The sequence below is a fragment of the Dysidea avara genome, chromosome 1 (assembly GCF_963678975.1).
Source record: "Dysidea avara chromosome 1, odDysAvar1.4, whole genome shotgun sequence".
Taxonomy (NCBI): domain Eukaryota; kingdom Metazoa; phylum Porifera; class Demospongiae; order Dictyoceratida; family Dysideidae; genus Dysidea; species Dysidea avara.
In genome coordinates, this window is record NC_089272.1 from 48,480,004 (window position 1) to 48,505,359 (window position 25,356).

Here is a 25,356-nt window from a genome sequence, read left to right on the forward strand (position 1 = left end):
GTAAGCTGTGGTTGAGGATGGTATGTTAATGGGATGATGTAAGAAACCCTATACTCTCTGAAGTGGTAGTTTTGTAGAAGTAACTACATATAAGGTCATAGAATACAGTGTTTATACTGTATGTAGTTGTATCACTTATGAGCCTTATCCGAAATTACGTCACAGACATAAAAATGGCCGCTGTAGTGTGGGGACGTTCGTAACATTTGTATGGGCGACTATGGGGAGAAAATTTTTGAACGGCAATATCTCAGCCAAGGCGGAAGATATCGAGCTCTAACCAACAGGTATGGTGATAAATTTGCTGAAAGAATAGGAATCTAGCGTTGTTTTGAAAATCAACCGAAAATCGCTTTTACGTACTTATTGTAATGTCTTATAGCCATACCTGCTAGTTACAGTTCGATATTTTCCTTCTTGGCTGAGATATTGCCGTTTAAAAATTTTCGTCCCATAGTCGCCCATACAAATTTTACGAATGTCCCCACACTACAGCGGCCATTTTTATGTCTGTGACGTAATTTCGGATAAGGCTCATTGGTGTGTAGTGTATGGAACTTTTCAAGTGTGGGAGATTTTACAGATTGGACATTCACATAATTGAGGCATTATGTTAAGATCACATGATCATGAACTGCATAAGTTTAATTTTGGTAATCAGGACACTATTGGCTGTACTGTATTGGCATACAGATTCACTGCTCTATCAGAGTAGATGATTAGTTTGTTAACTTTTTGCTATAGCCAGTATATGCTTTATTAGAGTATCTAATTTCCCTGCTCATTTCAAGTGAACTACACAATAGATTAAGGGGCGTGGTTACCATATCTTGTTTTCTACAGTAAAAACTGTAGCTGGGAATGTGGTTACCATGATCTGATTGTTGTTTAAGGGTGTGGCAGTGTGTTCTGTTAAAGGGAGGGTTGCTATGTAATTATTTTATACAGAAAGTACAACTACAGGTATCGACTCCCTCTTACAATAGTGTATGTGTTTCAAGTATGTACGTAGTTCGGTCTAAACATGCTTCTCTCAGGAAATTGTTTATAAGGGAAATTAACACTTTGGTATTGTTTCCTTTCAAGAAGAGGAAGATGACCAGTATGATTGAAGGTACTGTGCAGCGTTGTAAGTGGGTCAGTATTGTTGACCCGTTTGACCCGAATAATAATCCGGATGGGACCTGGATCTGACCCAGTTTAATTGAAATAGAGGCATGCCTTAAGGGCTAGATTGAAAGTTTACAAGTTCCAATAGTTAGCCCTACACTATAGAAAGGATTGTCTGCAAAAAGTAAGTTGCTGCGTATTATCAAGTGGGTGTGGCTCTACATGCACGTATTATCAAGTGGGTGTGGCTCCACACGTGTTATCAAGTGGATGTGGCTCCACGTAAGTCTACATGCAGCTACAGCAATTAAGAATTTCCAGAAGTTAGTCAAGTAGCAACACAGATTCGGTAATGCCATGCATACCCACAGAGAACAGCTGATACAATTCTGATAAGTGGGCGTGGCTCTACATATCCTGCACAGACAGCAAAAGTATATTCCGAATGATTATTATGATTATGAATGGCGGGCGTGGCTCCACGTATGTTTCTTGAGTACCTGCATTTCCACCAATACAATCGAGCTTGTTAACTTATAGTCACATGCGATCTCATCCGGGTCAGACCCAGATATTCAGTGAAGCGGAGAAGACCCACTTGACCCACACAAAATGCGACTCAAATGACCCGGATAATCCGGATGACCCGGCCCACTTACAACGCTGGTACTGTGAAAGGCAAGGCACAGAGGGCAAACACTCTTTGAAACCCCAAGAGATCCGAGTTAAGTACTGTGGCATAAAATTGTAGCTGTACATTTTACCCCTAGCCTTGTGAGTGTAGTTAGTGAGGCAGGCAAGTAGGCAGACCAATGCCGTGTATGTATAAATTTTTGAGGTATGTAATTTTTGTGGATCGATGAATTTCACCGGTTTTATTTTCAAGGATCACTTGTTTTTCACTGAGGTTATCTATTAGAAAACAGAGCTTACCTTGACAATTGTTAATTTTCAAGGATGAAAAGGTTGCAGAAAGTTGAGCAGCCGCGAACATTACATACGTCGAAAACTTTTACATAATAAATATTATGATAATCGTGTTCTGGTGATTTTTAAAATGAAAAAAATAGATTTCTGCAGAATTAAATGCTGAATTGGATGCTAGGTGCACCAAGACTCTTCCTTAACTTGAAATCCTTTAGACCTGAAGTGTTGAAATAAATAACAAACACATGTTTTGCTATGTTGGTAGATTCACTCTCCCAAATCACCTACCACTATTACAAGTATCCTTTATAACATTGATGTACATATCTTAGCCCTGGTCTTCTATGATTAACCAACCCATCAGTGTAGGTGTATGTTCTATTAGAGTATTTCAATGACACTATGTCATAAAGTAGTCCCATGGAAGAACCACAGACGTGCTACATGGATATTGGTGTGTTTATTCTACCTATTGATAACTCATTAGTGTAACATATCAGCATTAGCGTCCACACAACACACTACCTTGTGTCTTGATATTGTTGTTGTATATAATTGTTATATGTATGGATGTTTGTTTACTTTGTGGTTTTCTTCCTTTGCAGTAAACAAGAAAACTCCTCACCACTATCCCATGAACACTACTACAAGTACTACTACTACTTTGTGTAATAAACACTTTGTAAAGACTGTAACCACATGATGTTGTGGTAAACTAATTCTGTTCTTGTCCGCAAAGCTTCCTTGATCATCTTTGTGTGGAATAAAATGACAATGATTAATGTACTATATGAGAAATGTTATTGGCTATAAGTGTACTACATGTATGTGTCATTAATATGGAAAAACAGAATAGACAGGTACTATCAACCTTTTACTTAAGACCACCAAAATACAGTGACTGGCATGGCGTAATTGGAGACGATAGAAATGATCAAAACTTCAGTAAAACTTTGCTTAGTGGTCTATTAACAACACCTGACTACATGTCTGTCAAGTGTAATGAGGTCCTACATCACTGTGGTATGACAGTGGTATGGCAGATCTGGCACAGTGGAGCGTGTGTCCATCCCCTCCCCCCAAAGAAGATACAACATCCAGATACTGTAATAGAACAGTCAGTCAAATATTCTAATAGAGCAGTCACCTTACATAACACTATTAAGAATACTCCATAGTTACTGAGTTAGAATCTACACATGTAGTGTCTAAGTGTACCTCATGCATGGGCACACTTATCCTACTAAGCACATGGTCTTGTGTATGCCATATATAGCTACATGTATAAGCTAGCTGAACTACTCATGATAGTCACCAGGAGCTTATAAGCGCCAAAGGTGCAAAAGAGTGTGAAACTTCAATTCAATGAGGTTGTGTGGTAACAGTGCTGAAATCCAAAGTTACCTTATATGGAACACCACTAATAGTGTTGAAACCTCACCAACCACACAGGCCATCCTACATACCTGTCATTATAAACACATTCACTAGTGCTGTGCAGCATGAAATGAGCAGTACCAGTTGTGGATCAACAGTTTTTAGCTGGTTAGCAACACTTCCCTTCTTGTTGCTGTCTCACATGCTATAAAATTAATACAAGTCTATTGGTGTCTCCCATCACTATAAGAACTGTTGCATTGCAAATGCTTCTTACTAATTGCTTATGTAACGAAACCACCAACAGGTGGCCTGTGGTGTTCCAAATAAGGCAATATTTCACTATAGAAGTCCCACATGGTTAAATGCATTCATTTCACACTCCTTCGGCACTTATAAGCTCCTGTAGTCACTTATCCCTGTGCAACTCTCACTTACAAAGCAGTATGATTTAGATTTTTTTTTTTGCATAATTAAAGCAATTCAATCTACGTTAAAATCTGAAAGCTTTGCACCCCCAAACTTCCTGTGTCTACTACCCACCTTGCCCAACCCTGAATTCACTCAAGTGAAGTGTTGTACACTATACAAAACCTCAGTCCTACTGTATGAAGATATGTTAATAAGGTCACAATACCACAAAGGGTTAGCTGTCATTTACACATTAAGTTGTGTTATATGATTGTTGTTTTAATTTACACAGAAATTATAATACAGTTGTCCATGGTCAATTAGTACAGTAGTGACCACATCCACCTCTACAGGAGATGAGGATCTGGTGATATTAGTCAGTATTCTTGGATGTGTTTAAAATACATTAAGCATGTCTTAGACATGTGGACTGGATTATAGACAGATGATCCTAACCAATGTCACCAGACCCTATACCCTAATGTGGAGGTATGGTGTGGGTGTGAGTAGTCTGTGGAGATAATGTTGCAATGCCTCCTAAATAAAAAAATGTTTAAGTGACAGATCCATATTAGGTAATACACGTACCTTATCAGGGGAAGTCCCTCATGTGATCACTTGACAACCACAACAAATCTTTTACTTCAGTAGATGTCACTACACTGGGTGGATCACATGATCAGGACACCTTTGATGCTGTGCTACCTATAATAAACCACGTGTTAACCGGGCACCAACTCTTTCTAAAGCTACAGAGCCATACTATGACACACAACATTACAAGTCTCCCTGCTATATTATACCACCTAACCACAATAAGCTCATCCATATAATTATGGGCTAACCACAAACACAATACCAGGTTCTTACATTACAGTATGTACCAATAGTTGCTGTTCTGGACATTTGAAAAGTATAGCATAATATTAATTATTGTAATAATTAGTGCATAAACGAATCTACTGCATTCGTTCAATGGTTCGAAGGGTACATCATTCAAATGGCAAAAGTGAAGTTCAAATTTTGCACAAGCGCAACCTGGCCATATTAGTGAGCAGAAGAACGTAAGAATCCAACTGCTCAACACGTCATGAATAATTTCACCGTGGGCAGTTACACTTGAGACACTAGAAAGCAATGGAAGGTGGTTGTGCTAGGTGTTTGACAAGTTAATTAGCTCACACCACGAGTGGCCACACCCACCGCTAATCATGAAGTGTAGTTGGGACAAGCTGTAGAGGAAGAATATTGGTGAGTTGTGTACTACTGTAAGGTCTTATAGCAGCAGCTATACATTTTGTTTTGTGTTTTCTCCAGCTGCTATATCCTGTTAAACAGACAAGTAATATTGTCAACGTGAGAAATTCCACTTGTCAAAGGGAGCCAAAACAAAAAAGTGGAATTAGCTACAATAGTACAATACACTCAAAATTATTCCACCTACATAATAGTAGCTAAATATTCATCAATCCTTTGAATATTGCATTCAAATCTTTGAAGCATAAAATCGACATCGATTTATGCACTAGTAATAATACATGTAAATTACTGGTAAGTTATTAAAATTTAATGTATTTCATAACTCACCAATTATTTTTGTAAATTCATTGTTTACATTAATTGCTAGGGACAAGTGAGGCACCAAAATTTTAGGTAATCTATAGCATTGTCTAACTGAACAGTCATTTTTGATGATAATCATTATGTACTATATGTGAGTGGTCCCAACATGTCCACAATACACATGGGGCTCCATGATATCTTCTGACACATGACACTGATATAAGGTAGTCATGTACATTTACTATACTAGCATTCAGTGAGTGACTAGCCAATGTTCTAACAATGGCTACTCACATTTCCACCTTTATTTAGAACCCTACAGTGTACCTACCTCAAGTCAATTTTCACATCTAAATAAGTCACTTCTGGTACTGGTACAAGCATGACTGTGAGTCTCTGGTCATCAAAGCGTTCCAACTCCACATAGTTGCTCTTGTTGTGTTTCTGTGAGTGAATTATAAAAGATAAACAAACATGCCAATGAATTTGACAACTATTTTATGCAGGTAGTGAGATTAGTGGGTTTTATATTGAAACACAAAATGGAGTTGGATGACGAGTTAAGGCTAAAGGTCAAATTTGGGGTCCCCATGGACCTTTTGTGCACTCAAATGGCTCCAACTAAGCAATTTGTGGATTAACCCAGAGGAGGATGGTCATGCGTTATAAGCCTACGAGGTAAAATTATGCAACCAAGCATTGTTCTAGGTGTTAAGGCTTGTTTAGCAGCTAGGAAAGCAGTGAGAAGGTTTGTAAGGATGCTGGGATGCTCTGGTATGGATATACAATTTTGACCTTTAGAATATTAAGAGGTATGAATGTTGAATTAGTTCAACACTTTCTTCTTTACTGGGTAAGTTTGTCCTTTACTTGTCTTTTTGCACTGCATACAAAGGAGAAATTGGTGAAGAAAAATCAATTGTGTATGATCGCTTCGACGTAACATAAACAAACGCTCATAACTTGAGTATCCTTGGGTCTACTGCAACAAAACAAATATTTTCCAACTCGTCTTGAGCAGGCGAATAAGATGATATCCAGGTTGTTATTGTTAGTCCCTTCCTTCACTAAGAAAGAGACGCTCAAATATTTATGGATTTTTCAATAATACGCAAGTATTTCTCTCATTGTAATCAATGCTTTATACTGTAAATTTAGGCTTGCACAATTGTGTTGGGTTTTCGCAGATCCGGTCACATATACTCTAAGAAGATTTCTGATACTTCCAATTTCATGTAATAACCTGTGGGCCATAGCTAGGCAGCGTGTGGCTGTAAACCAGTTGCACTAAATGGAAGTTTTAACCTTTAAACCTGTAAAGAACTTTAGCAGAATGTGTGTTTACATATTACTGGCATGCTTGGTGACTTAAAAAGGAGAAACTTAACTCTTTGTGGTTAAAACTTAACATTGGTTAAAACTCTGTTAACTGGGCTACTTGGAGAAGTTTAAATGAACACTGCAGCTACAAAGGCTTATTTGCTATGAAAAGTGTCAAAGGATTCCAATGCACTAGTCCATCATTGCGTGTTCTTGCCACATGTATAGTTTTGATTGTGGGTTTAATCACACAAGTAATAGATGCCCTGATGGAGAATTCAATGACACAAATTGCAAGTTGATAGGAGCAACCATTGTTAAGTAATAAATAATTTTGTAAAGGTACAGTATGTAACGTTTTGTGTGTTTCTCTACCGAAAAGCTGCTTACATGGCAGGTTTTGGCTCTACAGTTTCATGTTAGGGTAAAACCCTGGGTACCATTTTACTGATTATTACAGAACAAGTAGAATAGCATAAATTGCATGGCAATAGGAAAATTACAGCACTTTGTCTTAGGTATGTGTATTTGGACCAGTTTTCTGGCCTGTGTGGGTTTAAGGGTTAAGAGGAGTTTATTACTGAAGATAGGAAAATGTGACAAAGAAGATATGCAGATTGCAATGCAAATTCATTGTGGTGATAAATGGCACAAGTCGAGTTCTATCAACTACAAATGAATGATTCTAGTTAGTCCATCACTATAAGTTTTGATTTACAACTTATTGTGATTGTGTACACATGACCAGTCATAATAAAATTACACAATAAGCAAAAACTACTTCACATTATAGCCTGTACATGTAATTGTAGTAACTGTATCTAGAGGTGTACCGATAATCGGATCGGCCAAAATATCGGCCACCGATATGGCATTTTCTTTACCAACATTGGTATCGGTACAGAACAGTAGGAGGACCAATATCGCTACCGATATTTATACAGCAATAGTTTTGTACATAAACAGATTAAAATATTGGTTTTCTATGTTATCCATGTGGCTGTTTAGTGGCAGTGCCTCTACAGCAAGTGCTATGAAAAGCCATACAAATACACACAATTCTAGTGTTCGTTGCTGGAAAGTTTATCAGTCTTAAATAAAAGAAGCAGTTATATATTTGCATATAGTACCTTTATAATATATTAGACAATGGTATGCAGCGTTTCGTTTGATGTGTGGAGGTCTCTTATTTGCGAAGAAACCTGGTATCAGGTGTCTTACTGGTAAGACACCCCACAGTTGTTTACAACCATAATGTGGCCTACAGTAATGCAATTAGCCTTTTGTGGACAATTAGTATTCCGCACATCAGTAAACACCAAGCGATTGCGAGCAGGTTATTACAAAGAAATTACACTCAGGTACGCTGTTATCGTGAGTAGCTCAGCGGATTTATAGACCATCATGGTACAAGCCATTAATTCAGTTTGTGGCCTTCGCCATATTAAAGCACACTCTGTAGACCATGCAAGACAGCCATGTTGGCACTGGCTATTCCCATTTGCTGCCATTCACACGTATCTATAATGCCTCAAACATACTTTTTCAGTATCGACTTTACAAACCTTCAGTTATTCGCGCTTCATGGCTTGCGCGCGAGCTTGCGCGACCTCACATCTTTTGCTCGCTGAAATACCCTAGGTGTTTACAATGGGAACTCTCTATACCAACTCACTGCTTCTACGCCATTGTCTAAAACACTTAGACACTCACAATAGGCATCTTCGAGGATTTAAAACCATCGGTGACGTCAATAATTACCTCGGCTGCGCCTCGGTAATTATTGACGTCGTCGTCACCTCAGGTTTTTAAATCCTCGAAGACACCTATTGCGAGTGTCTAACTATTACAAAGAACAGTCACAGGATAACCAAGGAAACCTACTGTACCAGCCTTCATACAAACCAATAAAATGCAGAGTAATGCAGAAATATCCATTTAAGGCTCTGTGGGAGTATGTATAAAAATGTCTGTGGGTGCCTAATTGTCTGGAGTGCACAATAGAAACCCAAGCCAATATCACCATGGCATGGAGTGAGCAATGAATATGTCCACATGTTGTTGTAGAGTAGGTAAATGTACACTTTGCATAGATTAACTATGACTTTTGTTTGTAATGCAAATATCGGATCAACTATCAGATCAACTATCGGTCATCGGCTTCTTTTGGTGGTATCTATACCGGATATTGGTACATGCCAAAAACCCATATCGGTATCTAACTGTATCACTGACCTTTGTCATGTCAACTACTGCACAAGTATCTGGCATTGCTGGCTGTATAAAATAAAGTGAAAATAAGTTAGTGAATAATACATGCATACAATACCAATTTATGTACTATAACTATTGCTGCATATGTCATGATGTTGGAGTAATGAGAATTGTAAACCTGTCCTCTTAAACCACCGGAATGTAGTGTGTGTGTGCGCTTGTGTGCATGGCGTAGGCACATGAAACAGTGATTTTACTCTATTTCACTAATAAATTCAGAGGCCCTTACAAAACAAAGTAGATGACCTTGATGTTTATGCAAAGTGCTAACTAAATATCCACGAAGCCCCTCCCCCCTTTGTTGGTTTGTTTTGTACTGTGAATATTGAGACTCACGTGATGGTAGTAAACAATTTAATCAAGTGGCATGCAACGCATATCCTACCCCTTCTGGTGTGTGTAATACTGTGTATGTGTGTGTGGTGTACATGTGTGTAGTGTACATGTGTGTAGTGTACATGTGTGTAGTGTTCGTGTAACAATACAACACACTGAACACAAGTACATTTTGTGGTTCTGTTGATTCACTAAAAGTTCTTGTCGGTGATTTTTCTCCCTATACAGTGTATATTCAATGAAAGGAAACTGTACAATACAACACAATAAACCCTATAAGGCTTGATGTAGTATGTACAATAAAGGTTATATGACATGTGTTATCACACACAAAAAGATATTATAAATTCAACAGCAAATGTGACCATCTCAGCAAGTTTGCATAACCAATTTTTTCTCTCAGTTCTCAGTGTAGAAGCAATGGGTGAGCCTATTGTGGTGAGCAGTTTAGGAATTATATTAGTCAGTATGAACAACAAAGAAATTAATTTGTATGATGACTACACTGAAAAATAAATCAAACTCACATCATTTGCATTGGTCTACAGAGTTGGAATTTGGCTTAAAAATGATCACCATGAACTGGCAAATCAATTAAGATAAGTTTTTAGCCTTTGACATATGTAGATGTATGAAGGCATTTTAAATAAGAAATGACAACTATTTTGCATATGTCTACTGCATCACATGTGAAATACATAATATGATTGAGGTTAAAGAAACGAAACTATCTCCAAGAACATGTGAATATAAAATGGTGTATAGGTGTAATTGATTTGAAATTTACCTTCCGTGAGTCTAAAACTTGTACATTGTTTTCTTTGTAGCATGAGAATTTGGTTTTCTCAAAAAGCATGGTAGGTGGGCAGGTTTTTGCTGAGACGGTCACAAATATAAATATCATCAAATACATTTGAAGTCTGCAACTTCACTGTACGTCGACAACTAAACACACATAAAAAAATACATTCAAAGATTTGATATAGTGTACTATTTAACAAATCAAGACATATATTTAAAAACTAAAATTCCAAGAGTACAGTACATGCACTGAGTCAATATGTGCCAATCAATTACTTACCGGGCTTTTGAATTCTGAAACTTCATTGTATGTTGGTATCTACAGAAAAATAGTTGGACAACCAAACATCAATATCTTTCTGAAGAGCACAATTCCATACAGTTATGAGTTTGAAAAAAGGAGGCAAACTTTATGCCATCTCTAACGTACATATTTAAATGTACACTATGCACATATACACACGTACCTCATATGTGCTTTCAGAAAAATTTCTTTTTCTATAACCAAAACACCAGTAGTTAATTCTACAATGTATGGTTACATAGATCAAAATTACTTACTGGTTTTTCAAGTATACAACTTCAGTATACGTTGGCATCTACAATAAAGAATGAATCATTTTAAGACACATGTGTAATTTAGTGATGCCACAATATAGAATTGTATATCATGATACAATATGATATACAGTGTACACTTATGCTCATCATCACTTTACTGCATATTTATGTATGGTGTTATTGAAACCAGGTCACTGTATGACCTGCTGACCCTAATTAAACTGAGGTTTGCCAAGAGCTGTATGTTTCGGCATAGATAACAGAGTACATAACAGGATAAGAAATGTAATAATGTGATGTCACTAAATATGCACATTTCTATTGGAATTCATGTACATTGTATTACATCACAAACATACTGGTTGCACTTGCTATGCTTGTATCAACAAGAAACAAATTGTTGTAATGACAGGATTTTGTAACCAACGATTGTGAAACTTCATTACAATGAACTCAAATAAGTGATTGAAGGAACTAGGATGGTACCAACCCTCAAGGAAGTTACATGTACAATAAAATAAGAAAAAAAAAGGCTCACTTTAACCCTTAAACTCACAGAGAACTTTTGGGGAATGCATGTTTGCACAATATGGGAACACATGGTGACACTAGTTGGGGGAACTGAATTCTTACAGCCTACAACTACACATTTATTAAAGGTATGTTCACTGGACTACTTAGAGAAGGTTAAATGAACACTGTAACTTACTTGTTATGAAGCAATGAACAACTGTGAGTTGCGTCTCCGTGTTTCAAAATTCTTGCCACATGTATAATTCTGTTTACTCATGTGAGCTGTATATGGCCTAATAGAAAATTTATCAGCGAATCAAATGGAAGTTGTTGCAAGGTGATAGGAGCAACCGCCATCGAGTTATTGACCATTTTATAAAGGTATGTAAAGGATTTGTGTGTTTCCTTAGCGAAAAGTTATTTTCATGGCCAGTTTTGGCCTCACCATTTAGTGTTAGGGTAAACCCCTAGGTACTGTTTAATTATTGTTACATCAAAAGTAGAATGATGTAAATTGCGTAGCCATAGGATGGACGTTTCAAAAGTTACAGCACTTTGTGAAAGGCGTGCGTATTTATTTTTAAATCCAGTTTCCTGGATTATGCGGGTTTAAGAGTTAAACCCCATAACTTTCTTTGCAAATATATGTGACCATCTCAGCAAAAACCTGTCTAGTTCACACAAGTATGCATTTTGAGAAAAATGAAATTTAAAAAAATTGGTGAAATAATGCGTGTTACAAAGAAACTTTTATGTAAGTTTTAATTGAGCCATTACTCAGTGAAGGAAGACTCAAATTGATTAAACCTATTATACCATCTTATTCGCCTACTCCTGGGGAGTTTGAAAATCCTTGTTAAATTTCTGTAACTCCAATGGTTTGCGTGTCACATGCGTTCGTTTATGATGCGATAGACGTAAGCGAAACCGTTGCCATTTCTTCAATAAAACTGCCTTCATATGCCTATGCGGAAGTAACTGCTGGGCAAAAACTAAACCTTGGTCGATCTGCCAACCCATGGTGAACATTGTAAGCCAAATCCCAAACCTGTAGACTAATCCAAACGGAAGTTATGACTGTGAATGTAAGCATCTGTAGTATATTTTTAGTATAATTACTGTACAAATCGATTTCTTTACTCTTCCTACTGTCTAGTGATGTAATTCCAAAACTACTCACCATAATCGACTGAAACTTTGGTGGACCATTCCTTGAACAATGCAGATAATGTTGAGAAAATAAAAAGAAATTTGGAAGTTGTGCGAACTAGACGGGTTATTGCTGAGATGGTCACATATTCTATCCTTTTAGTATGAAACTTACTCTAGCAATTTAACCACATTTTAAAACACAATGATTTTTCACCAGCAAAAGGCTATGTTGGTACTATATCATTACAGAACCACAAGAAGGCTACAGTCTGTAACACAGGGCTGCTATGAGCGAATTACAGTAAGTATTCAATTATCCAGACACTCAAATATCCAGACTCTCGATCATCCAAAACAGTACGAATAACTGTTCTATTAGAGTATTCTAACATTTACCGTATGTTCTATTAGAGTATTTTGACATTCACCGTATGTTCTATTAGAGTATTTTGACAGTTACTGTATGTTCTATTAGAGTAGTTAAACAAAACTGTGCATAAAAATGAATGAGATTCACTTAACTCCAGACAAATTCACTTATCTGAACACGTTTGTAATTGAACCGGCACAAGGTGTTCAGATAACAGGGAACCCACTGTAACTTTAAAATGTAAGCAACTTAAATTTAAAATGTAATGACCATTCATACTAGTATATTCATTGAAATTATAAATCTTTTGTCAAATAGTCTTTTAATGTTAGTAATCCCAGGTATTCAAATCACACTGGACACTAGTTGGCAGTACTGGACATGTGAGGCATTCCCCATTGTGATGTGCATTAAAATGAAATGATGTTTTATATAATTCTATTCGCCTTTTGTTTCAGCAGGTTGTGGGCGTGTGCCTGGTTTACTGAAATTAATTTCATAATTAAGTCTGTATTAAACTTCCACACTCATAAATTTTGCTCCGAGACGGTTTCTTTTTGGCGGTCTGAAATACAGGTATTGTGACTCTTCATATACTTTGTGAATGGTCTTCCCTTTTGGTTTTATAGAGGTTTAACAGTTTTTAAAACAACACTGAAGGCCTTAGGCTACCAGAGATATCATATCCTTCAAGTTGAAAGGGAGGCATTACTCGTGCTTATGTGAACAAAAATGAAGGACAGCCTTGAGGCCTTTTCTAAACAATTCGCATGAGAAAACATGATAGACACACTATAAAACAGTTGAAGGGGTCATGGAAATAAGGGACACATGTGCCACTTTACATTTTTAATTTCTTCAACATTGGAATGGCTTGATTTAGCTATGTGAATAATGTTGTCACTAAGTAAACAATAAAACTTAAAAGTTCATGGCAGTATCAAAATAATTTTAAGCAAACATTCTAATTCAATTATGTACCAAAATTTTGTTTAATGGCCCACCACCATGGTCGCCTAAATTTTCAAATGGTGCTTGTCCCATTTTGCAGCTGACCCCTTCAATTGAGATACTTCTGTGCATAATTTGCAGTTCAAAATGGTTTGTATTATGCTTCCTTAGCAGTGCATAGCAACGTAATCAGCGAATTATTCATGAATCATGAAATACACTAAATCACAGTATATTTAACTAGCTGAATAAATAATAGCAATATACCATAATCACTTGATTTGTTGTGCCGCGCCCTTGAATAGTACCACACCATACTTTTGTAATTACTCTTTACTAGTGCTCTCATAACTTTAGTATTAATCTCCATCTTGATATAAGAAAGGCATTGTCCTGGTAAAACTTAAACGGCTGTCACATAATCGAAATTCCCTTTAGTAAATTGACCACGTAGCACGAGGCGTGACATGGTTGTGCTACAAGGACTTGAGTGAAAGAAAGGTCTTGTATAGAAGTTAGTAGCAACGTGTTGTGATTGTTTCATAAAACTAGCTATAGTAGTGGTTTAAAGTGTTAGTAGTGCACCCTCGAATAATACCACAGTGAGGCACTATTCGAAGGATTTTATCTTCATTTTTTGGGACAAAAAACGTACCTCTTTACCCTATTTATATAGCTGTACATCTAAAAAGTTTCACACTAACACACAGAACTCACACGCTGTGAAGCAAATGGAATAGGGCTGCTTCTTCTTCGTCACACGAAATAAAAGTTGTCCCACCATTTTGTTGCTAAGTGTGATGATATCATACTATATACCAATCGAATCGCCATCACGCGAGGAATCAATTAATCTATATTAGATAGTGATGGGCGATACCAGGATTTTCAGAACGATACGATATCGATACGATATTGACTAAAATTGACCGATATTGATACTTTTCGATACGATATTGTAACATTAATTTGCACGTGTAAATTGCTAGTTTTCACATAATTTAGCTATGGCTATACACAATGGGGATTTCCTGTCCACATACACAAGAGTAACAGTAATTAGAAAATTGCTGAAGGTAATGGAAAGCTACAATTAACTATTAAATAAGCTAAAATAGACATTTTAAAATTAAATCAGATCACGTGATGTATCGTATCGAAATATCGAGTTTTGAAAAATATATCGATACTTTTCGATATCAGCAAAAAATCAAACGATACGATATAATATCGATATATCGCCCAACACTAATATTAGAATAGTGTACCACCACCGAGATGGAAGTTATGGCCTTTTTTTCATAGGTATGTAAACATTATGTGTGTTTTATACTTCTTGTGTTTATTCTAAATGATGTTCGTTCCCTGGATGGTTTTCTTGGCTACACATGATACACAATTCAAAATGCCCCCCCCCCCCTCCTGAATAAAATGACAATGGAATCAGCCCTGTAATCCCTGGACCGAAGGCACTACGAATGGATTTCAATAGACATGCGTCCATGGTAACAAAGGGTTAAGCATAGTGCCACTGTATCTAATTTACCATCACTACATGAATTCAATAAAGAATTGCACAACACATCCCACCTGTAAATTTAAGACCATGATGTAGACCCCACAATTACTATTAAAAATTACAGCAGTATGTAAATATGGTAAGTTTATAAGCAAAACCATTCAGTTAGCTACATACAGTACAGTGTAACTGTGTAGCTTCTAACCAGTTCAAGCTAGTTAAAAACTTACAGGATGTTCCAGGTTCTGGCTGTTCTGTTGGTTCCAACTGTTGCGTCAAGCTTGGCTGTTGTATTGAGCTTGGCTGTTGTGTTGAGCTTGGCTGTTGTGTTGAGCTTGGCTGTTGTGTTGAGCTTGGCTGTTGTGTTGAGCTTGGCTGTTGTGTTGAGCTTGGCTGTTGTGTTGAGCTTGGCTGTTGTGTTGAGCTTGGCTGTTGTGTTGAGCTAGGCTGTTGTGTTGAGTTTGGCTGTTGTGTTGAGCTTGGCTGTTGTGTTGAGCTTGGCTGTTGTGTTGAGCTTGGCTGTTATGTTGAGCTTGGCTGTTGTGTTGAGCTTGGCTGTTGTGTTGAGCTTGGCTGTTGTGTTGAGCTTGGCTGTTGTGTTGAGCTTGGCTGTTGTGTTGAGCTTGGCTGTTGTGTTGAGCTTGGCTGTTGTGTTGAGCTTGGCTGTTGTGTTGAGCTCGGCTGTTGTGTTGAGCTCGGCTGTGGTACATGTGTGGGATTCGGCTCTGGTGTAAGTTTTGGTACCGAGATGGTTTCTACTATACTGTAATTCTCCAGTGGCATACTGTTTTGTGATTCAACAACCAGCACAGAAATGTGATAGTCAGTATCAGCCATGACTGATATTTCGGTATGTCTGGTGAACATTTCAGAAGTGACCTCATCACATGTCGAACAATTCAGTCTTGCTAAACATTTAACTCTAGGAGTTGACTCAGCCACATCACACGATACATAGATGGACTGGTCATCTGGATGTCACTGGACTATTGCTGACTGGAGCTATCGTACAGCTACAATTTATAAAACATAACAGTGAATGAAATGCTATGCAATGTTGGAACTTTAGCTGTCCAGGGGACCACCTGATTATAAAAAGCTGGTACCTCTGAAAGTGTGCAATTACTGTAAAATGGTTTTTGTACAAGGGCCTGAAACAGGGACACCTTGACAACCAGGACATTAGTCCTAAGGGTGTAGGTTTCAGTCGTATTAGAGTAAACAGACCCCTTATATCTGGACACCTCATAAAGAGACTTTGACACATATTCATGCATTGATGTACACATTTACACCTCCTGACACAAGGACACCATCTTAAGGTGTCTGGAATATAGCAGTGGAACCTGTTGAAGCTGCAGGCCAATTTTTTATGGCCTAAGGTACGGTAGCGTTAGACAGTATAAACTTCTCACTTGGGGAATTTAAATGAACCATTTTAGATGTACAAGTGGCCACTAAGACAGGTTCCACTGTAATTCACCAGTCAACCCCCCTGTACAGTACATACCTAATGAAGTACTAACTGTCTCACTACATCCCACACTGTTCACACTACAAACAGAAATGATGTAATCTGTTCCAACATCAAGATGTCTGGAAACATTATCATCTGATGTCATATTATGTGACATTTGGAAGGTAGTTGTATTAGGTGATACTTCAAAGGTTGTTGTTATATCATCTTCACCAGTCAAAGAGACATTTAAGGCCTCCACCTCAGTCATGTTATGTGACAATGATGATACCTATAGACACATAAGATTCAGTAATGTATACACATTGTATTCAGTGTACAAAATGTACAACAAGAAAAAGGTTAAGGATAAAACACTATCGACTCTATCCTCACTATGCTATCCCAGCTCGAAATATTGCACATCTCCTAAACATGCATGCACACCAAAAACATGGACAGCTGACAGCTACAGTTAACAGGTGTTTATTAGTACAGTTGGATAAACTGTTTCTAATAATATAACAGGTTGGCTTGGTCCACATGTAAACAATTTGAGTAAAGTTTCATGCTCAGCAACTTCACTTAGCAGAGTGGCCTTGTTACCAGACCAGTGATCTATAACTACACACACATGTACACACAGACACACGCACGCACGCACACACTCACATTCCAAGATATGGTAACAATAGGCCTGTAATCAACAAACTTCAAGCTTACTGCCAAATCACTCGGAGGAGAAGGTACTAAAGATTAACAAACACATAACACACAACAATACCATACATTATATGTAAAGTTAAGTGAAAAATGAAGTCTACACATAAATGATACATACAGAGGACTGATAGCCAGCCAAACAATTATTGTGGCTAGCAAAAACATCCTGTATGTATCTGTTGGTGATATGACAGTTACAACATGTAGCCTCCTTCTAATCTTTGTTTGTGGAGGCTTCAATACTGTATTTCATATCATTGACACATCACAGTCAACAGAGGATTATGAAGATCATTTCAATGTAAAATTCCCCAAATATGTAATCCTGTTACAAAATGCAACAAATTTTCAAAGTGTTTCTTGTTTCAAAGATTACGCAATAGTCTACATAAGCATAGCAAACCTTCCAGCAGCTGTGCGAAGCACTGCTACTGCTACCTAACACTGGGGTACCTGTACACAACTCAGATACTAGAGCCAACTAATGCAAGCAAGTCATCCCCTCCTGATGGACTACAGCGTAGTAACCTCCACGAGGACTGCACTATGTCTTATGGAGAAAGGATATTAAATGAGAAGTTTCAGAAGTCCACAACAATCCCAACACCAATAAATGAGCCACTCAGTTGTGCTTTCATTTCCCAACAAACACCAGTACATATACAAACACTCCACTAACCTGAAGGAGTTAAGGTGGTTACATTAGTAGTAACAACAGTTGCTGGTCCAGCATTGTTAATAGCCAACACTGTCACTTCATATTGAGTATCATTATCAAGATCAGTGAAACTGATAGTATTACTAGTAGTGGTTCTCTCCTCCACCAGTTCTGCTGTCCCATCAGATAAGGTCACATTGTATGTCACATCACCACATGAGGTATGGCTGAGTGTGTCCCATGATATTACCAGTGAGGTCAGTCTCCTTTCTAATACCTTGATAACTGGTAGGGTTGGGGGACCTGTGAGGAGTGAAGCAGTTAAAGTGTATAAACAAAATGTTCAGAGAGACTTTAAACCAGGCATGTGAACAACAACATAATAAAATGAGAAATCATTGCTTGTTGAATTGTATTCAGTTACTAACTTACCCATCACTGTTAGAATGCCAACTGAACTCTGTCCAGGAGGTAGGAATGTAAATTCACACTGAAATTTAGTTTGATTCAATATTACATTTGCAGAATACACTGTCAATACTGTATCAATATTATCAGCTACCACTGGCATCTCAAATGTGTTGTTAGTCCCAATTCTACTACCAGAAATTGCTAGTCCATTTATTCTCCACAGAGGAGTCAACGATGCAGTATAGTTATGTCCACAAGTGATATTAACATCATCTCCAGCACATATTGTAACATCTTGAGGTGGGTGGATAATAAGACCTGTAATACATGTATTGGAGTACAGTGAATGAATTAGAGTGAAACCCTCTAATAACAAAATACAATGTGTATTATTCACCTTGTTGTTCAGAGTTGTGTAGTGTGATCAACAATAACAACAAAACAAGTAGATAATGTGTCTCCATTTTCTGAAAATGATAAAACACACAATAAGACACTTTAGGAGTATTAGGCCTTTTACTAGAGGTCTTCCTCTTTGAGACTGCTCAAAATGTGAATATACTACAAGTACAAGCTATCAACGTCAACATGCATGTGTACAGCAGGTCCAATTATTATTATTATTTTTGTGAATCAAAGTTTTAACTTACAAAAATTTCTGCTAGCAAACTGAATTTCTAAAAAAAATAGTGAGCAGAATCATCTATACATTCTTAAGTTTTCACAACTTTACCATGTTATAGTGTCCAAGAGATCTGTAGTTACAGAGAAATTGTTCATGTCTCATAGATTTCATAATTACAGAAATTTATGCTGGAGGCTATTTTAAAAAAAATTGGACCTCACAACAATAATCTACTATACTGATGTTCGCAGTCCAACATGCACAACATGCACAAACACACATGTAACTGACATGTTATAATAAACATGTATAGGGAAGGTAATATGTAAAAACGTTTCAAGCAGGAGGCCCTGTTGAGACAAGTTATTTTAATGAGGTTGTCTAAGAGTTTCAGAGAAAAACCACATTAATAATTAGCACACATAATTATTAAAATTCATAGATGATATTTTTTTTTGTTCAATATTATTATCAATACACTAAGCTGTTATTTATACCAGACTATATCATTGTCTGGTAGAGAAAAGACAGTGGAGCCATGAGGCAAACATGCTGGAAACTATTGTTTACGAATGTGAGGTGGTTAAGGGTGCTCTGTACAGTTGCGCGTATGGCTTCCCATAAATTATGTTTTCTGCTATAACTTACGAACGCATTAAACTATTCTGCTAAACTCTTTTTATTTGCAATAAGCCATCACTACTGCACAGTTTAGTCCAAATCCCATGTCTTAACTCACTGTAGAAGGCAACTTTTAAATTTTCGCTTCAAACTAGAACTAGTCCCACAGTTTATGCCCTAGAGACTTGATTCTTTAAAAATACATTATTGAAAACTGTACAAACAAACGTGCGTTTCTATTTTTGTTCTCTGGCTTCTCAGTCATCAGATACTCTTCTTCCGCTTTTGTGCTGGCACTAATCAGTCTTCTTTACCTCCACGCCATTCCTCGCCAGAAGGAGCTATCAAAAAACGACAAGCGCTCTTTTAATGCATAAATACCATGCTTGCCCATCTGAAATTTTCATGCCTATCAGGTCTAAAATGACGAACTAGTTCTAATTTTAGTATCAAGGTGTAAAAAATTATATATATTAAAAAAAAAAAAAAACTGAGGCGCACACAGCTGTTCTATGGCCACAGTTATTGTTTCTTAATTGCGTAACCGGAGGATAATAGGTAAATTACGGATCGCCATATTCATTAGACCACAATGAAGAAGATACATCACTTACTTCGCTTCCTTCATGTATATCGATCTTCTTTCTTCGTTTGTGACAGGTTATTTCATCATAAAAGACATTTTCTTGTTGGGCGCACAGCGTTAAACAAGCCACAGACTAATTAGATAATTACTGGTGACCATGGGAATCCATTAGTAAACCCCAGCTGTGCTAACCTCAGAAGCCATACGCGGAACTGTGTCAGACAGTCTATGAAACTTCTGTATATAATATGGTGGAAATTATTCCAGCTGAAAATATTTTCATGGAATTAGCCACAAAACACTTTTTAATAGGATTGACCTACAAGAATAGCACTGTAATAAGGCTGAATAAAGCACATATGTATGAGTGGGTGAGTTAAAGAGCTTAAAGACAGCATGCGATGAAGCATTGTGGTAGTGTAACACTGCTGTATTGGTATGAGAGAACTTTTGTACAATTGAGTAAACAGTGTCTAGTGTTGCAAGGTAGTGTCATGCAGTCAATTTGTTCATTTCTACAAATCAAACCTCTTTATCTTCAGCCATGTCTAGTAAAGTGTGTAGACAGTTTATGTTAAGTTGCAGAACAAACAGTTAGGATTGCTTAGGCTAGAATATCTTTCAATTCTTTTGTGAGATTCAAAAGGTCACACACACTTAAGCAACAAACATGCTTTGATCTCTCAACACAAAGAGTAATTGAAAGTGCAATTAGCTCTAGGTGTAACCATCAACAATAGAAACAAACACATTTCAGTACAAACATGACACAGAAACAACTGCTCTCTGAGACCACAGACCACACCAGACACCTGTTTTCTCCAAACATCATCTATCTCACAACATGTTTATAGATGGTATATATTAGGGTTCCACCGATACAGAAAATTAACTACCGATCCGATACTGAGAAGCAAATTTTCACCGATACAGATACCGATACCGATAATTGCTATACAATTTACAATCATCTCAAGCTGGCTATGTGTGACTGTTCTAGTAGAATATATTATTGTGCAGTGACTGTTCTATTAGAGTATTTCGATCTTTTTCATGCAAACATAGTAAGTAGCAGTTGCTTGATGTTTAGCAAAGCAATTCCTGCACCTTTTATGCTAGAATAATACTCAACACTATTTCCAACTTGTTGTACCTCACGTTTTGCTAGCATAGGATTTATGATGATAGTTATGGTTATGACGATTGGCGCGAGTGGCTATTAATCAGTATCGGAATACCTGAATAACCGATACCGATCGATACGAAAAGCCCAATATCGGCTCCGATACGATACTGATCCGATTATCGGTGGAACACTAGTATATATGCCAATCCTGATGATGTCATACCAAAGCTGAGAATTCAGATATAGCAACTGGACTGATATAAAAGGGACTACCCTAAAACAAGGACGCTTTGATAGTTGGAATACTTATCCATGATCCATTATTATTTATAAAGTACACACATTCAGATCCCTGAAATCAGAACACCTTAGTCCCATGGTGCAAGGGTACCACCATCATCACTGCCAACATCAAACACAAACCGGTTCCCTTTTTGTTCAGAAAGCAAGTGATACACACCCTTTATCACCTACACATGCTAACTTAGAGTCTCCATAACAACTGCATGTAATGTTTCTGTAAACTTCAGACAAAGCAACACATTATGATAAAAGCAGTGTTAATCATTGTAACAGTTAACTGTCTTGAGTGCATTCAATTGTTGTACAAATCAGTACTAATAGTACAATATTGATTAGGTGAAAATACATTTCAAAATGGAAACTGTCGACAAAACCAAGTGTTCTTATTATTGTACATCACCCTAGATATACTGACCTGGACACACAACTTGTAACAGATACAGGAAGAAGCCAGCAGAAGGATCACAAATGTCGACCACAAGGTAAAGATTACTGCCAATTTCTTATAACATGAAACAGTATACTCTTTGTACAGTACATGGTTAAATGGCTAAGTCAACACAAGCTTACAGTAATCATGAAAGAATTCCACAATGGAATCTGCACAAAATGGATGTTTCGGAACCAAAAAAAAGTGTCCTGATTATCAAGATGTCCAAGTCAGTGTATGCGCTGTTTACTTTGGTGGGACCATGATAACACCAGTATGTGATTATACAAGTGACCTCATATTGCCATTCTTATAAACTCTCAGATAATTTATATACATACACGATTACATAAATGTTAGAATTGTACTATTAGTTACCACTTCAAAGCTAGGGTTTCTTACATCAGTCAATTTGCATACAATTATTGACTACAGTTTGTATAACAACACAGCTACCCACTAGCAATTTATTTTAGGCTGTTACTTTTTGGCACCATATTACAAATATGTAATCACCTCAGACCACAAAACATTTAAAAGAACAATGGAGATATTAATTACGTGGGAAGTTTTCATTGTAATATACATGTATATCAAAAAGGGACATTCTACCTAAATCACAGACAACTTCACAATAAGGGTCATTTGTGTTATACAATAGACACTTGAAATAAGGACACTTTACTAAGAAGGACACGGACCACTATCCATGGTCCCATTTGTAATATGTGCACACATTTAAACACTGGAAATTGGGACACTACTAATAAGGACACACTGATATAATCAGGTCACTGCTCCACTGTCCTGTTTGTAATAGTGTGCACATTAGACTAGTGCTGATATGAATAGCGTTTTTTTACTATTCGAATAAATACTGATACCTTCGTTTGACAGTAAGGTAAAGCCTGAGAGTTATTTCTACCTCTTCTTACATGGAATTTTTCAATATGAATATGTCACTGTTAATAATCTCAAGCTTCTAGGTTGGCTATATTCATCTGATCACAGCTTACTACAGTGATAAAGAATCAAGATGTGTCTCTAATACAGAGACGTCCGAAATACATGGCTCCACTGCAGCTGTTGTCATCCTGTACCTGTGGACTTTTTAATTCACACCACAGTAAGATGAGCATGCTACTGAACATGGCCACCATCAATATGCTGCAGCAGGTGTCTCCGTAGCTTAACTACAGCTAGTTACATGTGGGTGGGAGGCACCTAATGAAACAATGTTATATTCAATTGAACTTCAACAACAGACTGTCCTCTGCTATAAAGTTTATAAATAAAAGCCAAGGAAAGAACCCTCAAAGGCAACACATGCTTACACATGGTTAAGCAATTACCTACTTGCTGTAAAAGATGGTCAATCTTTCTCAACCCTTCATGAATGAAGCAATGGTGAGGAAAATAACATGGTCAGAGATCTGAAACAAACTCAAGCAGAAAACTAACGTATACCCTTAGTAATCACTTCTAGACAAGACTACCTAATTGTAATTATAGTGGTCACTTCCAGCATAGCCACAAATGCAGGTGTAGGCAACTTTCTGTTCTTATACAGTCTCAGACCATCTTTTCTACTGTTGTCATCAGGTGGGGAAATGGGGTCTGATGAATGCAGTATAGTGTTGATTGATGAGAATCACACACGTTGGCTTCCAAACCTACTGTGAAGCCATCGTGTGCATAATGAGCCTTTCTCAGCTGCGCAATACATTTCAAAATCTGGGGGTTGCCACAACAAAACTGTTATACTGCGTTCACTAGACCCTACCCAATAACAAAAGAAGAAAAGGTGGTCTGCTAAGCGAGACCATACTCCATTATGTACAATACGATGTGACGTATCGCTTATCCTTCAAGACAAATGCAGCAAGTCACAACGCTTCAAAAGGGCATGAGCGACGATTACTAAAAGAAGTTAATGTACCAATTTGTACGACTACTAAACCTTTTCTTTTAAACTAGCGTACCTCTAGTTTCTTTCAAGGCTGAATTCCTGTCGCCGCTCTTGTAGTTTCTGGCTCTATCGAAAGACTGCACTGCTCTTCTTCTCGTCAGATTGCGCCTTGTGTTACGCGGGAACTAAGGTAAGTGCGGGTATTTCCGGACAGCGCACAATTCCGGACACTTCGTGTATAGCACCCAAGAATGAATCAACTAGAACACACTTTTCGATTTTTATAATCCCTATAAGAATAGCTATTCACACCAGAAATTTCAAGGCAATCCGTTGTTTCGTTCCTGGGCTAGCTTGGTAAAGGTGCCAAAGTGTCCGGAATTGTGCGCTGTCCGGAAATACCCGCATTTACCTTATTAAATCAGTAGGTGTGGTGGTGGTGGTGGCGATCATGGTTTTTGTTTGCGCTAGAAAATCCTTTGCACATGTCAGCACTACGTGCCCAGCACAGACGTAATCTCCGCTCATGTGGGACCAACTACAGTCATTTAGTACTGTACACATCATACTGCTGCTTTGTTACTCAGCCATACTAGATGTTTGACCCTCTACCGCTGTCCGAGCCTCCGTCCATGATCCTTGAGAGGTTGAGATCCTTTACCAAGTTTTCCCAGTGGCGCTTCTCAAATTAAGAAATTAAGTTTATAAATGCCACGAGTGCTTATATTATCAATCAGCAAGCCAATCTACGAAGAACGACGGCGATGTATATTATCCTAGGGAGAGGACCAATTCATTGAAGTAACTAGAAGTCAAAGATGACACTTAAGACTACGCATCAAGGCAAGTCTCTAAGCGCCTGCGCGTATTATATATATTCTATGTTTTCGGCATATGCAGTTAACTTTCTTGAATCTGTGCCCACACAGATTGACCTTTAGTAAGATTTGATACTGGGCAGGCAGCACTGGTGATGTTACCCAAGGGACTAGCTTTGTCCCAAAGAAAATCAACTCACATACGCAAGGCCATGACAAATTAATATAATCTTAATGTGATCATGTAATATGCAATACTACTAGTAGTAATTGGTAAATACTCTAATAAAGCAGTCATATAAGTCAAATAATTTAGCTTCATGTTTTGATTTATTTTAGAGGAAAAGAAACATATGATAAAATTGGGGTATGGCCTGATTATTCAAAACTGTCATGACTATCACTTGAGCTTTAATTCAATGTGACACCATAAGTGAAATTCTCAAAATGCAATGTGCACATGTAATTAGTACAAGCCCCTATGAGTAAGAGGAACCTTCATAGA

At 37.4% G+C, this 25,356-nt stretch overlaps 2 protein-coding genes across 5 annotated transcripts; both read right to left on the minus strand.

Moving 5' to 3' along the window:
• Positions 1–3,988: 3,988 nt before the first annotated feature.
• LOC136266863 (uncharacterized) lies at positions 3,989–10,939 on the minus strand. 3 transcript variants are annotated; one of them, XM_066061896.1, is made up of 8 exons: positions 10,681–10,939; positions 10,587–10,617; positions 10,400–10,438; positions 9,488–9,538; positions 8,944–8,985; positions 5,716–5,832; positions 4,414–4,526; positions 3,989–4,362 (listed from the first exon to the last, which is right to left on the minus strand). In XM_066061896.1, exons 1-6 carry the CDS (start codon positions 10,716–10,718, stop codon positions 5,716–5,718), a joined length of 318 nt encoding a protein of 105 aa, XP_065917968.1. In that variant the 5' UTR covers positions 10,719–10,939; the 3' UTR covers positions 3,989–4,362; positions 4,414–4,526. The 3 variants fall into 3 exon arrangements, with proteins under 3 accessions (XP_065917968.1, XP_065917960.1, XP_065917975.1); XM_066061888.1 differs by lacking the exons at positions 10,400–10,438; positions 10,587–10,617; positions 10,681–10,939 and adding an exon at positions 10,106–10,390; XM_066061903.1 differs by lacking the exons at positions 9,488–9,538; positions 10,400–10,438; positions 10,587–10,617; positions 10,681–10,939 and adding an exon at positions 10,106–10,390.
• A 4,243-nt stretch (positions 10,940–15,182) lies between these two features.
• On the minus strand, positions 15,183–24,886 carry LOC136266765 (uncharacterized). Of its 2 annotated transcripts, XM_066061796.1 has the most exons (8): positions 24,446–24,886; positions 24,107–24,201; positions 18,831–18,900; positions 18,455–18,751; positions 18,044–18,325; positions 17,314–17,390; positions 16,696–16,933; positions 15,183–16,198 (listed from the first exon to the last, which is right to left on the minus strand). In XM_066061796.1, exons 3-8 carry the CDS (start codon positions 18,895–18,897, stop codon positions 16,188–16,190), a joined length of 972 nt encoding a protein of 323 aa, XP_065917868.1. In that variant the 5' UTR covers positions 18,898–18,900; positions 24,107–24,201; positions 24,446–24,886; the 3' UTR covers positions 15,183–16,187. The 2 variants fall into 2 exon arrangements, with proteins under 2 accessions (XP_065917868.1, XP_065917861.1); XM_066061789.1 differs by having other exon boundaries at positions 24,107–24,886.
• Between the last annotated feature and the right edge of the window lie 470 nt (positions 24,887–25,356).